This window comes from Mizuhopecten yessoensis, unplaced genomic scaffold (assembly GCF_002113885.1).
Source record: "Mizuhopecten yessoensis strain PY_sf001 unplaced genomic scaffold, ASM211388v2 scaffold201, whole genome shotgun sequence".
NCBI lineage: Eukaryota > Metazoa > Mollusca > Bivalvia > Pectinida > Pectinidae > Mizuhopecten > Mizuhopecten yessoensis.
In genome coordinates, this window is record NW_018403428.1 from 364,739 (window position 1) to 383,242 (window position 18,504).

The 18,504-nt window shown below is 37.4% G+C and overlaps 1 protein-coding gene across 6 annotated transcripts in view; it reads left to right on the forward strand.

Annotated features, from left to right (window-relative positions):
• The window catches only part of LOC110460986 (IQ motif and SEC7 domain-containing protein 2-like), a 113,322-nt gene that overhangs the window by 29,123 nt on the left and 65,695 nt on the right, over positions 1–18,504 (forward strand). Inside the window, exons 1-2 of one of the 6 annotated variants that reach the window (XM_021514394.1) lie at positions 6,124–8,659; positions 9,090–9,188. The exons of 3 other annotated variants lie outside the window; for them this stretch is intronic. In XM_021514394.1, coding sequence (XP_021370069.1) covers positions 8,640–8,659; positions 9,090–9,188 — 119 coding nt within the window. In that variant the 5' untranslated portion in view covers positions 6,124–8,639. Of the gene's footprint in view, positions 1–6,123; positions 8,660–9,089; positions 9,189–17,795; positions 17,876–18,504 lie in introns of those variants that run through there. 2 more of the 6 variants (XM_021515021.1, XM_021514641.1) reach the window with 2 other exon arrangements.

The window sequence follows — 18,504 nt, forward strand, 5'->3', positions numbered from 1 at the left end:
TGTGTATCACAACATTCTATAGTATATATATGTGTGTGTATCACAACGTTCTGTAGTATATATGTGTATCACAACGTTCTATAGTATATATATGTGTGTGTATCACAACGTTTTATAGTATATATATGTGTGTGTGTATCACAACGTTCTATAGAATATATATGTGTGTGTATCACAACGTTCTATAGTATATGTGTGTGTGTGTCACAACATTCTATAGTATATATGTGTGTGTGTGTCACAACGTTCTATAGTATGTATATGTGTGTGTATCACAACATTCTATAGTATATATGTGTGTGTGTGTCACACCGTTCTATAGTATATATGTGTGTGTGTATCACAACGTTCTGTAGTATATATGTGTATCACAACGTTCTATAGTATATATATGTGTGTATCACAACGTTCTATAGTATATATATATATGTGTGTATCACAACGTTCTATAGTATATATGTGTGTGTATCACAACGTTATATAGTATATATATATGTGTGTGTATCACAACGTTCTATATTATATATATATGTGTGTGTATCACAACGTTCTATACTATATATATGTGTGTGTATCACAACGTTCTATAGTATATGTGTGTGTGTGTCACAACATTCTATAGTATATATGTGTGTGTGTATCACAACATTCTATAGTATATATGTGTGTGTGTATCACAACGTTCTATAATATATATGTGTGTGTGTATCACAATGTTCTATAGTATATATGTGTATGTGTCACAACGTTCTGTAGTATATATGTGTGTATCACAACGTTCTATAGTATATATGTGTGTATCACAACGTTCTATAGTATATATGTGTGTGTGTCACAACGTTCTATAGTATGTATATGTGTGTGTATCACAACATTCTATAGTATATATGTGTGTGTATCACAACGTTATATAGTATATATATATGTGTGTGTATCACAACGTTCTATATTATATATATATGTGTGTGTATCACAACGTTCTATACTATATATATGTGTGTGTATCACAACGTTCTATAGTATATGTGTGTGTGTGTATCACAACGTTCTATAGTATATATATATGTGTGTATCACAACGTTCTATAGTATATATGTGTGTATCACAACGTTCTATAGTATATATATGTGTGTGTGTATCACAACGTTCTATAATATATATGTGTGTGTGTATCACAATGTTCTATAGTATATATGTGTATGTGTCACAACGTTCTGTAGTATATATGTGTGTATCACAACGTTCTATAGTATATATGTGTGTATCACAACGTTCTATAGTATATATGTGTGTATCACAACGTTCTATAGTATATATATATGTGTGTATCACAACGTTCTATAGTATATATGTGTGTATCACAACGTTCTATAGTATATATATGTGTGTATCACAACGTTCTATAGTATATATGTGTGTGTATCACAACGTTCTATAGTATATATGTGTGTGTTGCTGCCTACTAACGTATGGAGCAGAGTATCGTATGTGTCAATTGGAGATTATGTAATCATTATAAGTGATGGAAAGATATCGGTCATAGGATGTTTACATGTGGGAAGAGATGAGTAAACATACATGTACGAGATATGTTAGCCCATCGTCGTTTAGAGATATAGCTACCAAACTACACAATCACACTGCCGTTTTTTTTCTTTTCTAAAAACCTAACTTTCATTTTGTAGAAACTGTTCTGCATTTTACCTGATCCATTTCCTAAATTTACTGATCCACTGGCCAATGTAATAAGGTATCCCTACCGTTGGTGCCACTTTCGGCGTCATTGAACATAGAGTGTTTTCCCAGAAAATCTAAATTAGATTTTAAATGGCTCTGCTGAAAAATGCATTTTGACATCTATAACAATCTACAAATGTTAAAATGGACGTTCATGTTTGACATCAATGTAAATGGATGTCTAAATATAGACCTGTATGTCTAAATATAGACCTGTATGTCTAAATATAGACCTGGATGTCTAAATATAGACCTATATTTTCCAAGCTAAGGCTGCTTGCTGCGTATGAATACATTTTGTTCGATTAAAGTTAGTAACAGGCTGTAGATTTGTATTTCTCCATACACCTATTGCAAATGATGGACCAAGTTGACCTTGTTCAATATCAAGGTCAAAGAAGCCTTGGAAACTTGGGATTGACGTAAATAGTCTTTATAAAGATCTGGAGAATTTGCTGATGCCTACTGCATTTGTATTGCATACTAGTCAAGTGCTATGGGGATTACAAAGCTGAAATAAGATTGGCCCTGGTGTCCAGTCAGTTCATAGATCATAAAATAAGATTGGCCCTGGTGTCCAGTCAGTCCATGGCCCTGGTGTCCAGTCAGTTCATAGATCATAACATATATTCTGTCCTTGGAGTTGCCCTCTGGATGCTGAGAGCCAAAATTGGGAAATACTTGCAGCATGTATTTTGCCATGATTGCTTAATAACCAGTTGGACAATACATTTCCTCTGGGCCTTTTGTTCCGATTTTGCCCATTTAAAATTCCCAGTTGAGAAATCTAAAGAAATCAATGCATAAATGTAGATAAATTCCTCATGACTGAGTTCTCAAAATGTGGCATACATACATGTATGTAGGACAGAAGGATCATGTTGTCATAAAAGCTTAAATAAAACCCCCATAAAGGTTTGTTTCCCAACACTGTCGGATATGTCCCTGGCATTCTATGGTATAGTGTGTATACAGTCAGAAAATAAAATGGTAATGACCTTGACATTGCACTTACTTCATTCCAGCTCCTGTTGTCTGTAAAAGAATCTAATACATATGATACACAACAAATAATGATATTTAAGAAAGGAACATACATTTTTAGGTCACCTGAGCTTTAGCTCAAGTGACCTATTGCTATCCGTTTTCGTCCGTCGTCGTCCGTCGTCCGTCGTCCGTTAACATTTTACATTTCAAACTTAAAGTCAAGTTCTGCTGGGCCGATTGAACTGAAAGTTGGTAGGAATGANAATATAATCATACCAACACCTACGCTGGTAGCTCAGGATCCTGACATTTGGCAGAACCGTAGTTTTATGATCTGCACAGATTAGACTGGAATTACTTCATGACTGATTTCTGAAGTGTTAAAGTGTTCATAAAAATGTACCCTCCTATACATAGGGAGGCACGGTGGTAGGATGCCGGGCTCGTGACTGAAGGGGTGAGGGTTGGAAAGCATAATGTTCCACTCTAAATTGTTCCAAAACTGATGAATTTTTAGCAAGGGAGATAATCATGATGTTAAAAACATAAGAGACATCATTGATGAACCATATGATTTTTCCAACAGGATATTAACTCACTTTGATAAAAGAACAATCAATATTCTTCCTAATGCTGTAATATTCAATTATATGAAATGTAAGTTAAACAGTTCATAGATAATTGCACCCCTTTACCATAACATTTAATTTTATGAAATTATAGTTGCACAACTGACTATATTTCTTAAGTTGTAACTCAAAACATATTTGGTGGTCATAAATATATGTATGTAAGTATACACTCGCACAAAAGAAATCCATTATACGTAGAAAAGGGAAAGACAAGACTTCAGGCTAAAACCTCGGCTGTATTGTTCATCTGATAATGGAGGTTATAATTTTTTGACAACAATACAAGGATCTTGGTCAGCAACCGTAACTAGTCGGCATTGATGCAGATTACATCACGCAGCCGGTTTTAAATTTCCTTTCATTGATTGTTGGCGAGCGACCCAAATAGTCAAGCTATATTGTTCTGTACCCGTCGGGCCTCCATCGCGATAGCGATAGACAGCTATATCATGTGTCTTTTTGAGCGTTGTGACAAGGTGTCGGTCATCTGACATCTGATATATGATATGGTACCCTGAGTTGGGTAGTCTACATAGAGCTTTTATCAGCATTTAATACACTGTACGGATATCCTATGTATGATACGATTCTGATCTTTCCGTACTATAATAGGGTTATAAATATTTCGTGGTGTATATCTGTTATGTTATTGTCCTGTTCACCTCTCAGACCAGTTAGAATAATTAGGGCAAATTAATATTAAATTGTAGGCATACAGACTTAATTAAGGTGATGTGAGGGCTGTATACCGGTCCCTGTTACTTGTGCACTACAAGATACACACACTATTAGGTAGGATGTGAGAAGATTGTAAATAGTCAACAGACAGTTCAAAAGATTTTTTATTTAATTTGACCTCCTTATGAAGAGACTCAAGAATAGCATTCAGGCATTGCGCCAAGAGATATAAACGTAGATAACTTACACCACAGAACTCCCGTAATGTGTTATAAAGCAGAATTTAGACAGAATATCACCAGGACATTTGAATATCCTCAGGAGAAACCCTAACGTTGGACGAGATCTAGAGTGTAACTGTGAAACTTGAGATGTACATTTATCATATGGGAGAGTGTACTCCAAGTGGCTGCTGTCCCCAGGCACATATATAACTGTGTGGACAACCAAGTTAATTACATATATCTACGTTTTACCTACCTTCCAGGTGTACCTTGTGTAGGTGATTTTGTGTGATAGTCATCATTGGGAAAGGCTATTAGGGAATTGTCCTCTTGTTAATTTACTAACATTATGAGAAATTCTACCTGTGGCTATGAGGCAGTTAACGAACAAATGGTAGATATTTAACTTATTTCATTGTGAATGGGAAGTGAACTTGGTGTTGTTCCTTGAACATAAGTACAGCTATTACATTGTGGGAACCATACCCTGACAGTACTACACTGGACAGAGTGGGAACCATACCCTGACAGTACTACACTGGACAGAGTGGGAACCATACCCTGACAGTACTACACTGGACAGAGTGGGAACCATACCCTGACAGTACTACACTGGACAGAGTGGGAACCATACCCTGACAGTACTACACTGGACAGAGTGGGAACCATACCCTGACAGTACTACACCGGACAGAGTGGGACCCATACCCTGACAGTACTACACTGGACAGAGTGGGAACCATACCCTAACAGTACTCCACTCGGACAGGGGGGGAACCATACCCTGACAGTACTACACTGGACGGAGTGGGAACCATACCCTAACAGTACTACACTGGACAGAGTGGGAACCATTCCCTGACAGTACTACACTGGACAGAGTGGGAACCACACCCTGACAGTACTACACTGGACAGAGTGGGAACCACACCCTGACAGTACTACACTGGACAGAGTGGGGACCATACCCTGACGGTACTCCACTCGGACAGAATGGGAACCATCCCCTGACAGTACTACACTCGGACAGAGTGGGGCCCATACCCTGACAGTACTACACTGGACAGAGTGGGAACCATCCCCTGACAGTACTACACTCGGACAGAGTGGGACCCTTACCCTGACAGTACTACACTGGACAGACTGGGAACCATACCCTGACAGTACTACACTGGACATAGTGGGAACCATACCCTGACAGTACTACACTGTACAGAGTGGGAACCATACCCTGACAGTACTCCACTCGGACAGAGGGGGAACCATACCCTGACAGTACTACACTCGGACAGAGTGGGAACCACACCCTGACAGTACTACACTGGACAGAGTGGGAACCACACCCTGACAGTACTACACTGGACAGAGTGGGGACCATACCCTGACGGTACTCCACTCGGACAGAATGGGGACCATACCCTGACAGTACTACACTCGGACAGAGTGGGGCCCATACCCTGACAGTACTACACTGGACAGAGTGGGAACCATACCCTGACAGTACTACACTGGACAGAGCGGAGAATGTAATTACGGCCAGCAGACCAGAGAGATATAGGGATGGACAGATGCTTACAAATTGTCATTAAGAAAATTAAGTAGACAGAGTGTTGGAGCCAAATAGTGTGACAAACACATACAGTCGTACACATTACAGAGGGGGACCTGATTGAGGGACTGATGTACAGAGTGTACGCTAATTTATACAGCAGGGACGGGGATTGATGGAGACCCAGAAACAGGGAGATAAATTACACTGGCTTCATTACTCCCACCCTAGTCCTCACAGTCAGCCTCACCACGACTGGCCAACACAGTCAGCCTGAAGGCCGTGACTGGACCCACACAGCTGTCACTTCCTATTGCCATGGTCACATGACCCGTGTGTTTTGGTGTTAGGATCGTGGGTTTATTGGCCTCTCCAGTTTTACCTCTAGTTATACCTGGTTTGTTAGGAGACGCAGGTGTTATCCAGGGTCTATTTCACACTGACAATACCTATCACCTATAACTTAGCAGTGATGACTGGTGCAGACCAGATAAAAGAACTGCTCATTTGCAAAAATCAATGAATTTCACCTATAGATTTTCCTTGGATTTTCTGATAAAAATGGTTGTGACACCATCACTGTGTGTGATAGAGAGTGCTATACGTCTGTTGTTGTGACGGGTGTATATATAACAGGCTGCAGCACTGTGATTGGTAGATTCACTGACATATGGGGTACGTACGGTATATATACAAAGGAACCAGAGTTGTCTCTTTACCACAGCTATTTGAAATACAGCATTGTCATGGTCGTATAAGTGTCTCTCAAGTTGTCTAACATATCGTACTAGTGTGTCGACGTACTAGTGTGTCGTAAGGACGTCTTTGTCGGTATTTATTTGACCAGCTTATGGTTTAGTTCGGCCTGGGACACTTGGAGGATACAGTATTGACGCTGGACAGGAGATGCTGCATAGCTACATATACCCAGATTCTACAAAGGACATACGTATATATACAATCTATGGATGTGCGACCCTATTTATTTGACCAGCGTATATATACAATCTATGGATGTTCGACCCTATTTATTTGACCAGCGTATATATACAATCTATGGATGTGGGACCCTATTTATTTGACCAGCTGATTGACAATACATAGCTATACCCTGCCTACCTAGGACATTTGTATACATTCTGCGGATGAGGGACCTTATTGTAGGTAGTTATTTGAACAGCTGATGGACATACAAATTAAAGCTAGCCTATACCTATACCCGGTTTTAACACTGATGTGGGGCCTAACAACACTTGTCAATCGGTCTCATTGTAAGTAAATTACTGGTCTTTACCTTTAGAAGAAACTCACAACCAGGTGGGATATCCGGACTTTATAATCCTACCATTATTACTTAGCAGGTGGTGCTGTCATTCTGTGTGTGTATTCCCAGGAGTTATTCAATATTATAGTGTTGGTGGATATTATTACAGGGACACGACTTTTCACAGTTATTCTAGTTGTGTTTTAATACCCATTACTCCAGTGACTGAGGATGTATAACCGGATTTAATATCGACCCTGCATAGCAGCCTAATGTAAGCAGTGTAAATCAATAGGGGATATATACCAGACAAACTGGAATGTTTTCACCAAAGTTTGAAAGAAGTCAGTGTGTAAGTAAATTCATAGATATTTTTTTCATTTTGAGAAAAAGTTAACTGTTGATTTGTCAGCTATAGGTAGGTGTATATACTGATATTACGATAAAGTGACAGTTATTATAGAAAGTTTTCTGTACTCCAGTATATATAAGTGATAGGTTATCAGGACCGTTATCCAGGCAGATATTATATTGTACTGTGGCCAGTCAGACACTGTAGGGTATGTGTTGATGTTGACCCCAGCTGGGCTGATACAACCCTAAAGAATGTTCACTAAATTTGATACTTTATTGGCTTGGCAAGAGCTTAAACTGGAGGTGTCTAATGAGTGCCTGCTGTGGGGAGGGGTGAGAGATAAGTAACTGACCACACTGGTCATCTCAGATAATGGTCAACTTTAACATCCTGGTGGTCAGTTCAGCTGCTGTGGCTGAGGGTACATAGTGACCAGTGAGGACCGCCTCCAGCTGAGGACTACTACAGTTTCTGTAAGTTTGATTTGTACAACAGATAAGTGGTGCCATTGACTTTGGGACAAAAGGGACAGAGGGTTTGAGTTCCACCCTTGGATATCTGCTTGTTATGAAGTTTTTCTGACATTGCTCCATCAACAGTAGGAGGAGGATGTTCACACAGCTGTCCCCCGGCCATACAACATGAGGATTCCCATAAAATCACACGGCGGCCAAACAAACTAAGGGATTTAGTATTGAATCTGTCAGACTTACATATAATATCAGTGGGAGGTTTAAACAGTTCTACAGGAATACATCTAGAACCTCAACGCTGTATTAAATAGTGTATGTTTGAGTGTATCTGTTGATATATACTACTTTTATCAGCTAACATTCAGTAAGAAAAAAAATCTACATCAGAGTGTGTTTATTTAAGAAGCTGTCTATATGGCGTACCAATTCAACTTTTGAAAAGTTTAGGGAGGACATCATTTTGATCTAGGTCATCACCAAGCTTTTGAATCAAGCATCTGAATCAAGACTGTGATTGTCTTCATAGTGCTTGGCAAGCTACCAAACTTATCGGATGCAGATAGTTATCAAATTATCTTAATTACTCCACAACAAATTGTGAATACCACTGTAGGGAAGATACTTTTAAAAACTTTGCTGAAAGACACTGTTGTGATGACGGAGAAGGAGTGTTAAAACAAGATAATACTTGGTAACAGACAGACGAGGATTACACATCATTGCTCGACACGTCTGTCCCAATGTACATCTGTGTCACGGGGTAGGTACCACAGTAAAACCTCAACTTATTCATTTGTTATTAATATTTAGCATGATATTGAAACTGAAATTGTCTTAAAAAGGAATGAAATAATGATTAAATAATAGCTTCATGCTAATTGATTTAAATTCTTTTAATTATTCTTGTACAAATGACTAATTAAGTGTCAAATTATAACAGAAACTAAGTTTATTTTGACAGCCAGTGATGAAAGTAATGTGTTGTCTTTGGTTTTGATCAGTTTAGTTTGCATGTAAATTGTTGTTTTAACTTTTGAGTTGAGTAGCTATTTTTACTGCCACCCCCTCCCTCTAGGAATGACGTAAGAGGGGAGGGGGTGAATAAAGTATGGTAAAGGGTGTTGAAAGCTGGGTGTAACAGTATACTTTGTTCAGCTTGCCGTTATAAAACGTATTGTCTGAATTCTCAGAAACAATGGCTTCAAAGCACAACTTGAGGAGACAATTCGAGCACGGTTTGAGGCTAAGGAAGAGGCCCTAAGCGAGTATGGGAGGGTAACATTGAAATGGTAAATGTCTGTGTCTGCCGTGTTTATACCATATTTACTCCAATTAACACCTTCTTGGTATTACAGTTTTCGAAAGGGGAATATCAAATAGATGCACAAGAGGAAAGGGTGTCAGCTAACAAACTCCTCTTATTATCAACAAACTGCAATATTTAATTATTATTAATTTAAGAATTTAATCACATTTATGTTGCCTACCTAATCAGTACACTTTGAGGTGGCTACTGATAGGTCTGTGATAAATGTCAATCCTCTACACCTCAAAATCACGTTCAGATGGCATGGGTCTTCAGTCTGAAAGCTGTCAATTTTGCAGAAGTAAAAGGAAAACATGCAGCAACTTAACTATTTTATATTGATATGAAGAGAGCGCCCAATTTGTGCCAAAGCAAAGAAAAGTGAATGGATTTGTAAAGAACCTCAAAATGATATAAGTAAGGAGCTAGTTGACATGTATGTTTTGAATATACATGTATTGGTAAAATTTAATTGCATTGCTTACCAAGAAATGAGAAACTGAAGTCACAGGAATGGGAACGCAGCTTCTGGGGTTAAATTCTCCATGTTTTGGACAAAGTACAACAAACAGATGCACCTACAAGTTGTAGGGAGTCAATATGTCAAACCATTTAAAAAATGATAGAACTTTACGATGGATGACAGAGCTGAAGAGCCCTGTTGATAATACTAGGGCTTGATCGAGGAGTATTCGTGATTCTGTGGATCACAGCGGCCTGCAACAGCATTGATTTCTCTTGGTGTCATTCTGAGGTCATTCAAGTAAATGTCAAATCACCAATGCCCTTAATTGGAGTGAGGAAAGAATGTTTCAGAATGACTCTTGTGTAAAATCCTAAATTTTGAAGGTTTTGAATCAAAACCGATTATGTGGCGGAAAATTTGATAATTTGACAAACCTGCAGGGATATCTCATCAAAGAAGGGAGATAACTATGTTCACACAGCACACTAAGGATACCGTCAAATGGGGTGACAAATTGTATTGGATAAAAGGTTAACAAATACTTGATTTTCTTTTTGTAATTTCCTTTGGTTAAACTCAGGGCAAGGAAGTTGTTTTAGTGTCAACAGAAAAAAGGGGGGGTGCGGGTGGGGTGTTGATCTATTAGAGAAGGGACGTTAATTGGAGAAAATATGGTGATCCTATATAACCTTGCTTTACCTGGATATATAACATGTGCTCTAACTCGTCGCTGTGTATCTCCTGTATATACCAGAATATGTAATTCTTATTCTCATTTCAGCAATAATTACCATAACATTAGTATGTACATTCAATACACCTATCCTTTATATTCCAATATAAATGACTCCAGTCCCATATACCTTTTTTCCTATACATGTAGCTTGCTGGATTTTATTGTATTCAAGTTTGCTAGAAGAAAGATGTTTAGAAAAATATATTTTCCTAATCCTGTTCTGATTTACTTGTATTGAAATGATACACAAGTTTCTGTTTAGCCTTTAAAGCTTGCCAGCTATAGGAAAAGGATACCTCTCTTCAGGTTGGAAAAGGAAAATTAATGAATTAAAAAGTCCTTCCGCAGTACAAGTATAACTGGTTTAAGGAGAAGGACATTGAGGTATAGAGCGAGATCTATCAAGTTTAAGAGAAGTAGAATATTCACTTGTGAACAAGGCTGGCACAGTGTTCATTTATTGGATAAATAAAATTTAGCTATTGAAGAAGGCCAGTGGTAGTATTACTGGCTTGGAGAAGGAATATTTTAACTAATGAACACGACTTTTCCCATTATAACCAGCTGGGAGAAGGAGATAGCTTTAATCCATTACTGGATGTGCTTGTTAATTACATTATGTTGCAAGAGTGATATTCTTGTACAGTCGTGTATCCTGTTTTTTTCACAGTCACATTGAGGCTTGGGTTTAGGATGAAGCTGAAGGGGTTATAGAGTTTGGAATAAGTATCTGTATGACATTGAGATGATACTTAAGGTATATCAAGGTGACTTTAGTATAGAGTGGGAGGTCAGACAAACCTCGTCACTGAAATCTCAACAGGAGCAACATAAAACACACATGATCCAATTTCAGGGAGAAACATCAGTTATATTGTATATATGTATGTTAAGACTTGGAACAAGATCTACTTACCACAGTTATATTGCATATTGAATATGTAAGACTTGGGACAAGATCTGCTTACCATAGTTATATTGTCTCTTGTATATGTAAGATTTGGGACAAGATCTGCTTACCATAGATATATTGTATATTGTATATGTCAGACTTGGGACAAGATCGGCTTACCACAGTTATATTGCATATTGAATTTGTAAGACTTGGGACAAGATATGCTTACCACATTTATATTATATATTGTATATGTAAGACTCGGGACAAGATCTGCTTACGTCAGTTATATTGTATATGTAAGCCTTGTATATGTAAGACTTGGGTCAAGATCTGCTTACCACAGTTATATTGTATATTGTATATGTAAGACTTGTATATGTAAGACTTGGGACAAGATCTACTTACCACAGTTATATTGTATATTGTATATGTAAGACTTGGGATAAGATCTACTTACCACAGTTATATTGTATATTGGATATGTAAGACTTGGGACAAGATCTACTTACCACAGTTATATTGTATATGTAAGACTTGGGATAAGATCTACTTACCACAGTTATATTGTATATGTAAGACTTGGGATAAAATCTACTTACCACAGTTATATTGTATATTGGATATGTAAGACTTGGGACAAGATCTACTTACCAGTTATATTGTATATTGTATATGTAAGACTTGGGACTAGATCTGCTTACCATAGTTATATTGTATATGTAAGACTTGGGACAAGATCTGCTTACCACAGTTATATTGTATATTGTATATGTAAGACTTGGGATAAGATCTACTTACCACAGTTATATTGTATATTGTATATGTAAGACTTGGGACTAGATCTGCTTACCATAGTTATATTGTATATGTTTGACTTGGGACAAGATCTGCTTACCACAGTTATATTGTATATTGTATATGTAAGACTTGGGATAAGATCTACTTACCACAGTTATATTGTATATGTTTGACTTGGGACAAGATCTTCTTACCACAGTTATATTGTATATTGTATATGTAAGACTTGGGACCAGATCTATACTTACCACAGTTATATTGTACATTGTATATGTAAGACTTGGGACAAGATATGCTTACCACAGTTATATTGTATATGTAAGACTTGGGACCAGATCTATACTTACCACAGTTATATTGTATATGTAAGACTTGGGACTAGATCTATACTTACCACAGTTATATTGTATATTGTATATGTAAGACTTGGGACTAGATAACATGTATAAAACTCCATCCTTTGTGGTATATGTACCAGTAGGTAAAATTATACAACACTGCCCATATGTTACTCATTGTAATCCTCTTTGTCCCAGACCTAAGACTGAAGTGTAGGTGTAGATGCTACATAGTGTATTTACTGGGGGTCAGTCTACACTATAAATGTCAATGCCTCCCTTGTGTGTTTATGGTGAAAGGATATTGTATCTGTTCTCTCAGACCACCAAAAAGAGCAGTCTGCTTAGGAATTGGCTCGTGAATAGAAGTAAATAATGGGATTTATGTCTTCAGGCGAACAAAAAAACATCAGGGACATCTTTTTTTCAAATTTTGTTTTAGCTTGATACTTCAGGACAGTTAATCTTACAAACCCATCAGACACAGCACATCATACATCACCCAATGGCTGTCCCATTGTCCATTGTTCAACACTGAGGTGGTGACAGAGTGTTCAAAAGTGGTTTTATCCCTTTCTAAATCCAACACAGCTAGCCTGAGTCCTCTGATTGGCCTCAACAGTTTGACTTCTTCACCAGGTCCCACCAGCTAGGTCAATTTAACAAACATTGAAGAAATAAGATGTCTATTTCACGCCTCGTTGTCAATGCAGTGAATGTGATTGTACAAGATTAGTATAGCCAGTTATATATATAATTATCTACCTACCTGGTGATGGTGAAATATGAAATATTTAATATTGCACCTTATCTATATAGAATACACATTACATAGAATATATAAAAAGTTGATTCAACCATTTAATACAATCAATACAGTAGGATGATTTCCCAGGAACTCCCATATCAGGTACCAACTATTGGTTCTATGTCACCTGACTTAATACCTCCACATGTGTGTGCATGACTGTATGTTGAAGGCTTATTGGTACCCTGTTTTGTGGAGGGACCCTGTTTTGTTGAGGGACCCTGTTTTGTGGAGGGACCCTGTTTTGTGGAGGGACCCTGTTTTGTGGAGGGACCATGTTTCTAACAGAATTTTTTTCCATAGTACCATCTCATTTTAATGCAGTTACAGCATAGTCACTTACAGCATAGTCACTTACAGCATAGTCACTGCATAACCCACCCCAGACCATTTTATCCACTGGGTATATTAGAGTTGTGTGAGCAAGAGAAACATATTTTCTCAACATAGCCAGTTGTAGACTGTTTGAATAAGGAGGAAGAGATCAGTATTGTTAAAATGAATGACCTTGACATACCTTCAAGGTCATACATATAGAAACACGCTTCCAAAGAGTTGATTGATCCACTTTTAAGGTGTCTTACATATTAAAATCTTCAAACAATTTCTTCTAACGATCCTCAGATCCTGGATTAGTTATATTGGCCAGTAGCTTGTTGAGATGAGGAGTGTTGATTTTGTTCAAATCAATGAACTGGTCTTGTAGTCCATGTATCGGATCAAATATGTTACAATATTCAAATGACCTCTGTTAAAGATCCCGTTTTAAAGTGTTTTGCTATTTAAACGGTAGCTTGCTTGTGTAACAGGTTATCAGGTTTCTCACTACCTTGTGGCCTGTAGTTTAAGTTTGCCATAAAAAAACACCTTTGATCTTGACCTATTCTAACAGGAACAGAAGTCTAAACCTTTGTTTAACTCATTCACCCTTGAAGACACATTTGAACTCTCCCAATTTAAAGGTTGGAATAGTTCATTATGAAACTTCAGAGGTGAATGAGTTGAAAAGTGAGTGATACAGGATGTTGGGCCTCTTGTTTTGTACAAAGTAAGCCAGTAGGTGTTGCTGACTTTATATATTTTATTTATTGAAACGTAATAATTTATTGGAGTATGTATGGATACTGAATTTCTACATGGCATGATGTTGTTAGAATTATACAAGTATTTACATTTGGATGCTTTTTTTCGTAAACATTTTTCTGAAGTTTATTGATGCGATGTGACGTTACATGTAGAGCGAACTGATAAGTTTTGTTCTGACCATGTAGAATGGTCCCGGCTCTGTAGACAAGTTTTGTACTGACCATGTACAATTGTCCTAGTTCTGTTGACAAGGTATTGTTGAGTCTGTGGTATATTCATTGCTCCTTGATTGAAGTGTACAGAGACCAGAATCAATAACGGCCACCACACAACGCCATATGGCTCTCACCACTCAATATCATAGTGCTTTGCTTTCTCTCACATTCATGGGACTTCGATCAGACAGATGTTTGTTGTCAAACAATTCCGATATATCTCGATTTGTTTATATAACTTATGTATTTACATCACAATAATAAATAGTGGGAAACCTTTCACTGTAGTTTAGTGTTCACCTTTATGTCGTTCGTAGTGAGACTGTAGTTTAGTGTTCACCTTTATGTCGTGCGTTGTGAGACTGTAGTTTAGTGTTCACCTTTATGTCGTGCGTAGTGTGGGTGAATTCATCATTACAGTGAACATTAGGAAACAACCTAATTAACGTAGTATTAAATGTGCAGGGCGAAATTAACACGGGGCAAATACAGATTTCGCCAGCAAAGGGTGAATGTTTGACTGGGCAAACATTTCCCAGTTACACACATGCAGTATTGCATATATGTTAAGATTTTCCCAGTTACACACATGCAATATTGTATATATGTTAAGATTCAAATCCGAATAAAAGATTCTTTGAAATTAGCAGAGACCAGGGCCATTCTGAACAACTCGGTACATGTATTTTATTATGATGGCGTGGTTTGTGCCATAGAGCTAGATGTGTCTGTACCCAAGGTCAAGGTCGATGTAAGGGTTAGGCAACCACGTTAACGAGCTAATTTCATAATAGAATTTTCCATCCTGTATTGTGTACCTGTTAAATCTATGGTATTACATTAACTGACTCAGTAGGAGATGTATTAAACATAGAATTGACCTCATTGACATGAGACATTGACCACATTGACATGAGACATTGACCACATGGACATGAGACATTGACCACATGGACATGAGACATTGACCACATTGACATGAGACATTGACCACATTAAACATAGAATTGACCACATTGACATGAGACCTTGACCACATTGACATGAGACATTGACCACATTGACATGAGACGTTGACCACATGGACATGAGACATTGACCTCATTGACATGAGGCATTGACCACATTGACATGAGAAATTGACCACATTAAACATAGAATTGACCTCATTGAAATGAGACATTGACCACATTGACATGAGACGTTGACCACATGGACATGAGACATTGACCTCATTGACATGAGACATTGACCTCATGGACATGAGACATTGACCACGTTGACATGAGACATTGACCACATTAAACATAGATTTGACCTCATGGACATGAGACATTGACCACATTGACATGATACATTGACCACATTGACATGAGACATTGACCATATTAAACATAGAATTGACCTCATTGACATGATACATTGACCACATTGACATGAGACATTGACTACATTAAACTGAGAATTGACCTCATTGAGATGAGACATTGACCACATTGACATGAGACGTTGACCACATGGACATGAGACATTGACCTCATGGACATTAGACATTGACCACATTGACATGAGACATTAACCACATTGACATGAGACATTGACCACATTAAACATAGATTTGACCTCATGGACATGAGACATTGACCACGTTGACATGAGACATTGACCACATTAAACATAAAATTGACCTCATTGACATGAGACATTGACCTCATTGACATGAGGCATTGACCACATTGACATGAGACATTGACTACATTAAACTGAGAATTGACCTCATTGAGATGAGACATTGACCACATTGACATGAGACATTGACTACATTAAACTGAGAATTGACCTCATTGAGATGAGACATTGACCACATTGACATGAGACATTGACCACATGGACATGAGACATTGACCACATTGACATGAGACATTGACCTCATTGACATGAGACATTGACCTCATGGACATGAGACATTGACCACATTGACATGAGACATTGACCACATGGACATGAGACATTGACCTCATGGACATGAGACATACAGTTCTATCAGTTGGATATTAGTGATATCTGTCTGTTTGAGAATAATTATCTTCACTCCGATAGAATTGCTTGGAGTTGGATATGTATTTCTATCAATCAGATTAAAGTAATATATTTTCCTCAGAAAGTTTCATTTGTATGGTTGAGTATACTGATAATTTTCACAAATATGCCACACTTGTGAGAGACCTGGGTACATTGTATACTGCCATAACCTTGGAGTTCTGAAATATACAGGGCACTTATTGGGAAACCATAAGTCACTACGTGTTAACATTATACAGTGGGTATATATGAATTAATGATTTCACTGAAATTTTCTTTGCTGATAAAAGAATCATTAAAACCTTTCAATCACATGTTAATAATCATGTTTAAGTAGATAATAATACAACACACGGTCAATAACTCCAACAGTAGGCTAATACTGCAAGAGTTATCCCCCTTCATTTGTCAACATCTCGTACCACCAGGATCCTCTGTTACTGACAAGCATCGTTTGTTCTTGTGTCTAAAATAATACTGATTTTTAGGTCACCTGAGTATAGGAAATACAATAGGCTGTGTTGGGGAAGGAACACATTTAGTAATTAAATCAGGGTGGGCCAATAACATTAGGCTTAATATACTGCCCGATCCTATGGATTTGTTAATTGTAGAAATTTAAATATTTTGAAATGAAAATACAGTTTTCATAAGATAACACATATGTATGGTTGTGAATTATGATTTTGATTTTGGTAACTGGGAAGTTCATGTATGTTAAAATCAATAATTTCTTGACAGAGAGGAAAGTATTTGATATAAAAATAAATAGAAAAAATTTATATGCTTATTTTATTGGGCGTATAATGATACTGATTTTTATTTAGGATTGATGTCACTGTGATGGGTTATATTTAATTATGATGATACTATGACCTGAAATTAAGTATAGGTAATATCTAGGTGTGAGGATGGCGTGACCTGTGATACAGGGTAAATAGGAGACACATAATTGGCGTGTTTATCAGATAGCCAGCACAATAACCTTTGTGTACACGCTGACATACCTACACTGTTACACCACGGAGTTAGATTAGACACACATTGTTGTGTATTATCGACATCAACGGATGAACGGATGCTAACGTCAGGTATTTGAATGGTGTAACGATCATTTTGAAATTTGAAATCCCCAGATTTTATTGGGATTTATTTCATTCTGTCATTTTGATGTACCCATGCCATCTTTCTGGTCATTTCACATTTTGATACGCCATAGCCACTTCAAATTAATCCTGAATATGTAAGTTTTGTATATTTTATCTTTTGAAATTTATATGTCTATTATAATGAGTTAATCTTGACTTTTCACAGAAGACATGAGCAAGTAAGTTTCTATGACAAAAAAAACATGGTTTTATTGATTTGGTTTATGTAATATGCACATGTATTAAATGTTATATAAAGCTGATATAAAACCTGTCAAAGTAACCAAGTAAATGTTGTAATGTTTATATAATGATGTTACTGACCTACTTAGTTCGTAAGAGCAAATACTAACATAAATCATTACTCTTCTAACCAAATCTACAAAACACAATGATGATGATGAAGGGGAACTGGACTGATCGCCAGTGACCAGGTAGCTCTATTTGTTAGAGCGACCATCTAGAGTGTGGAGGGTCCTGGCTCTATTTGTTAGAGCGACCATCTAGAGTGTGGAGGGTCCTGGGATTAAATCCCAGTCTGGCTGTCTCCTGTTACACCCAGTGAAGGTGGTATAGGGAAGCAAAACTGGACTGGGTCAAACGCCAGTGACCAGGGAGCTCAATTAGTTAGATTGTCTGTATTGAGTTCAGAAACCTGGGTTCAGATTGTCTGTATTGAGTTCACAGAGACCTGGGTTCAAATCCCTAACTAGTCGTGCCTTTC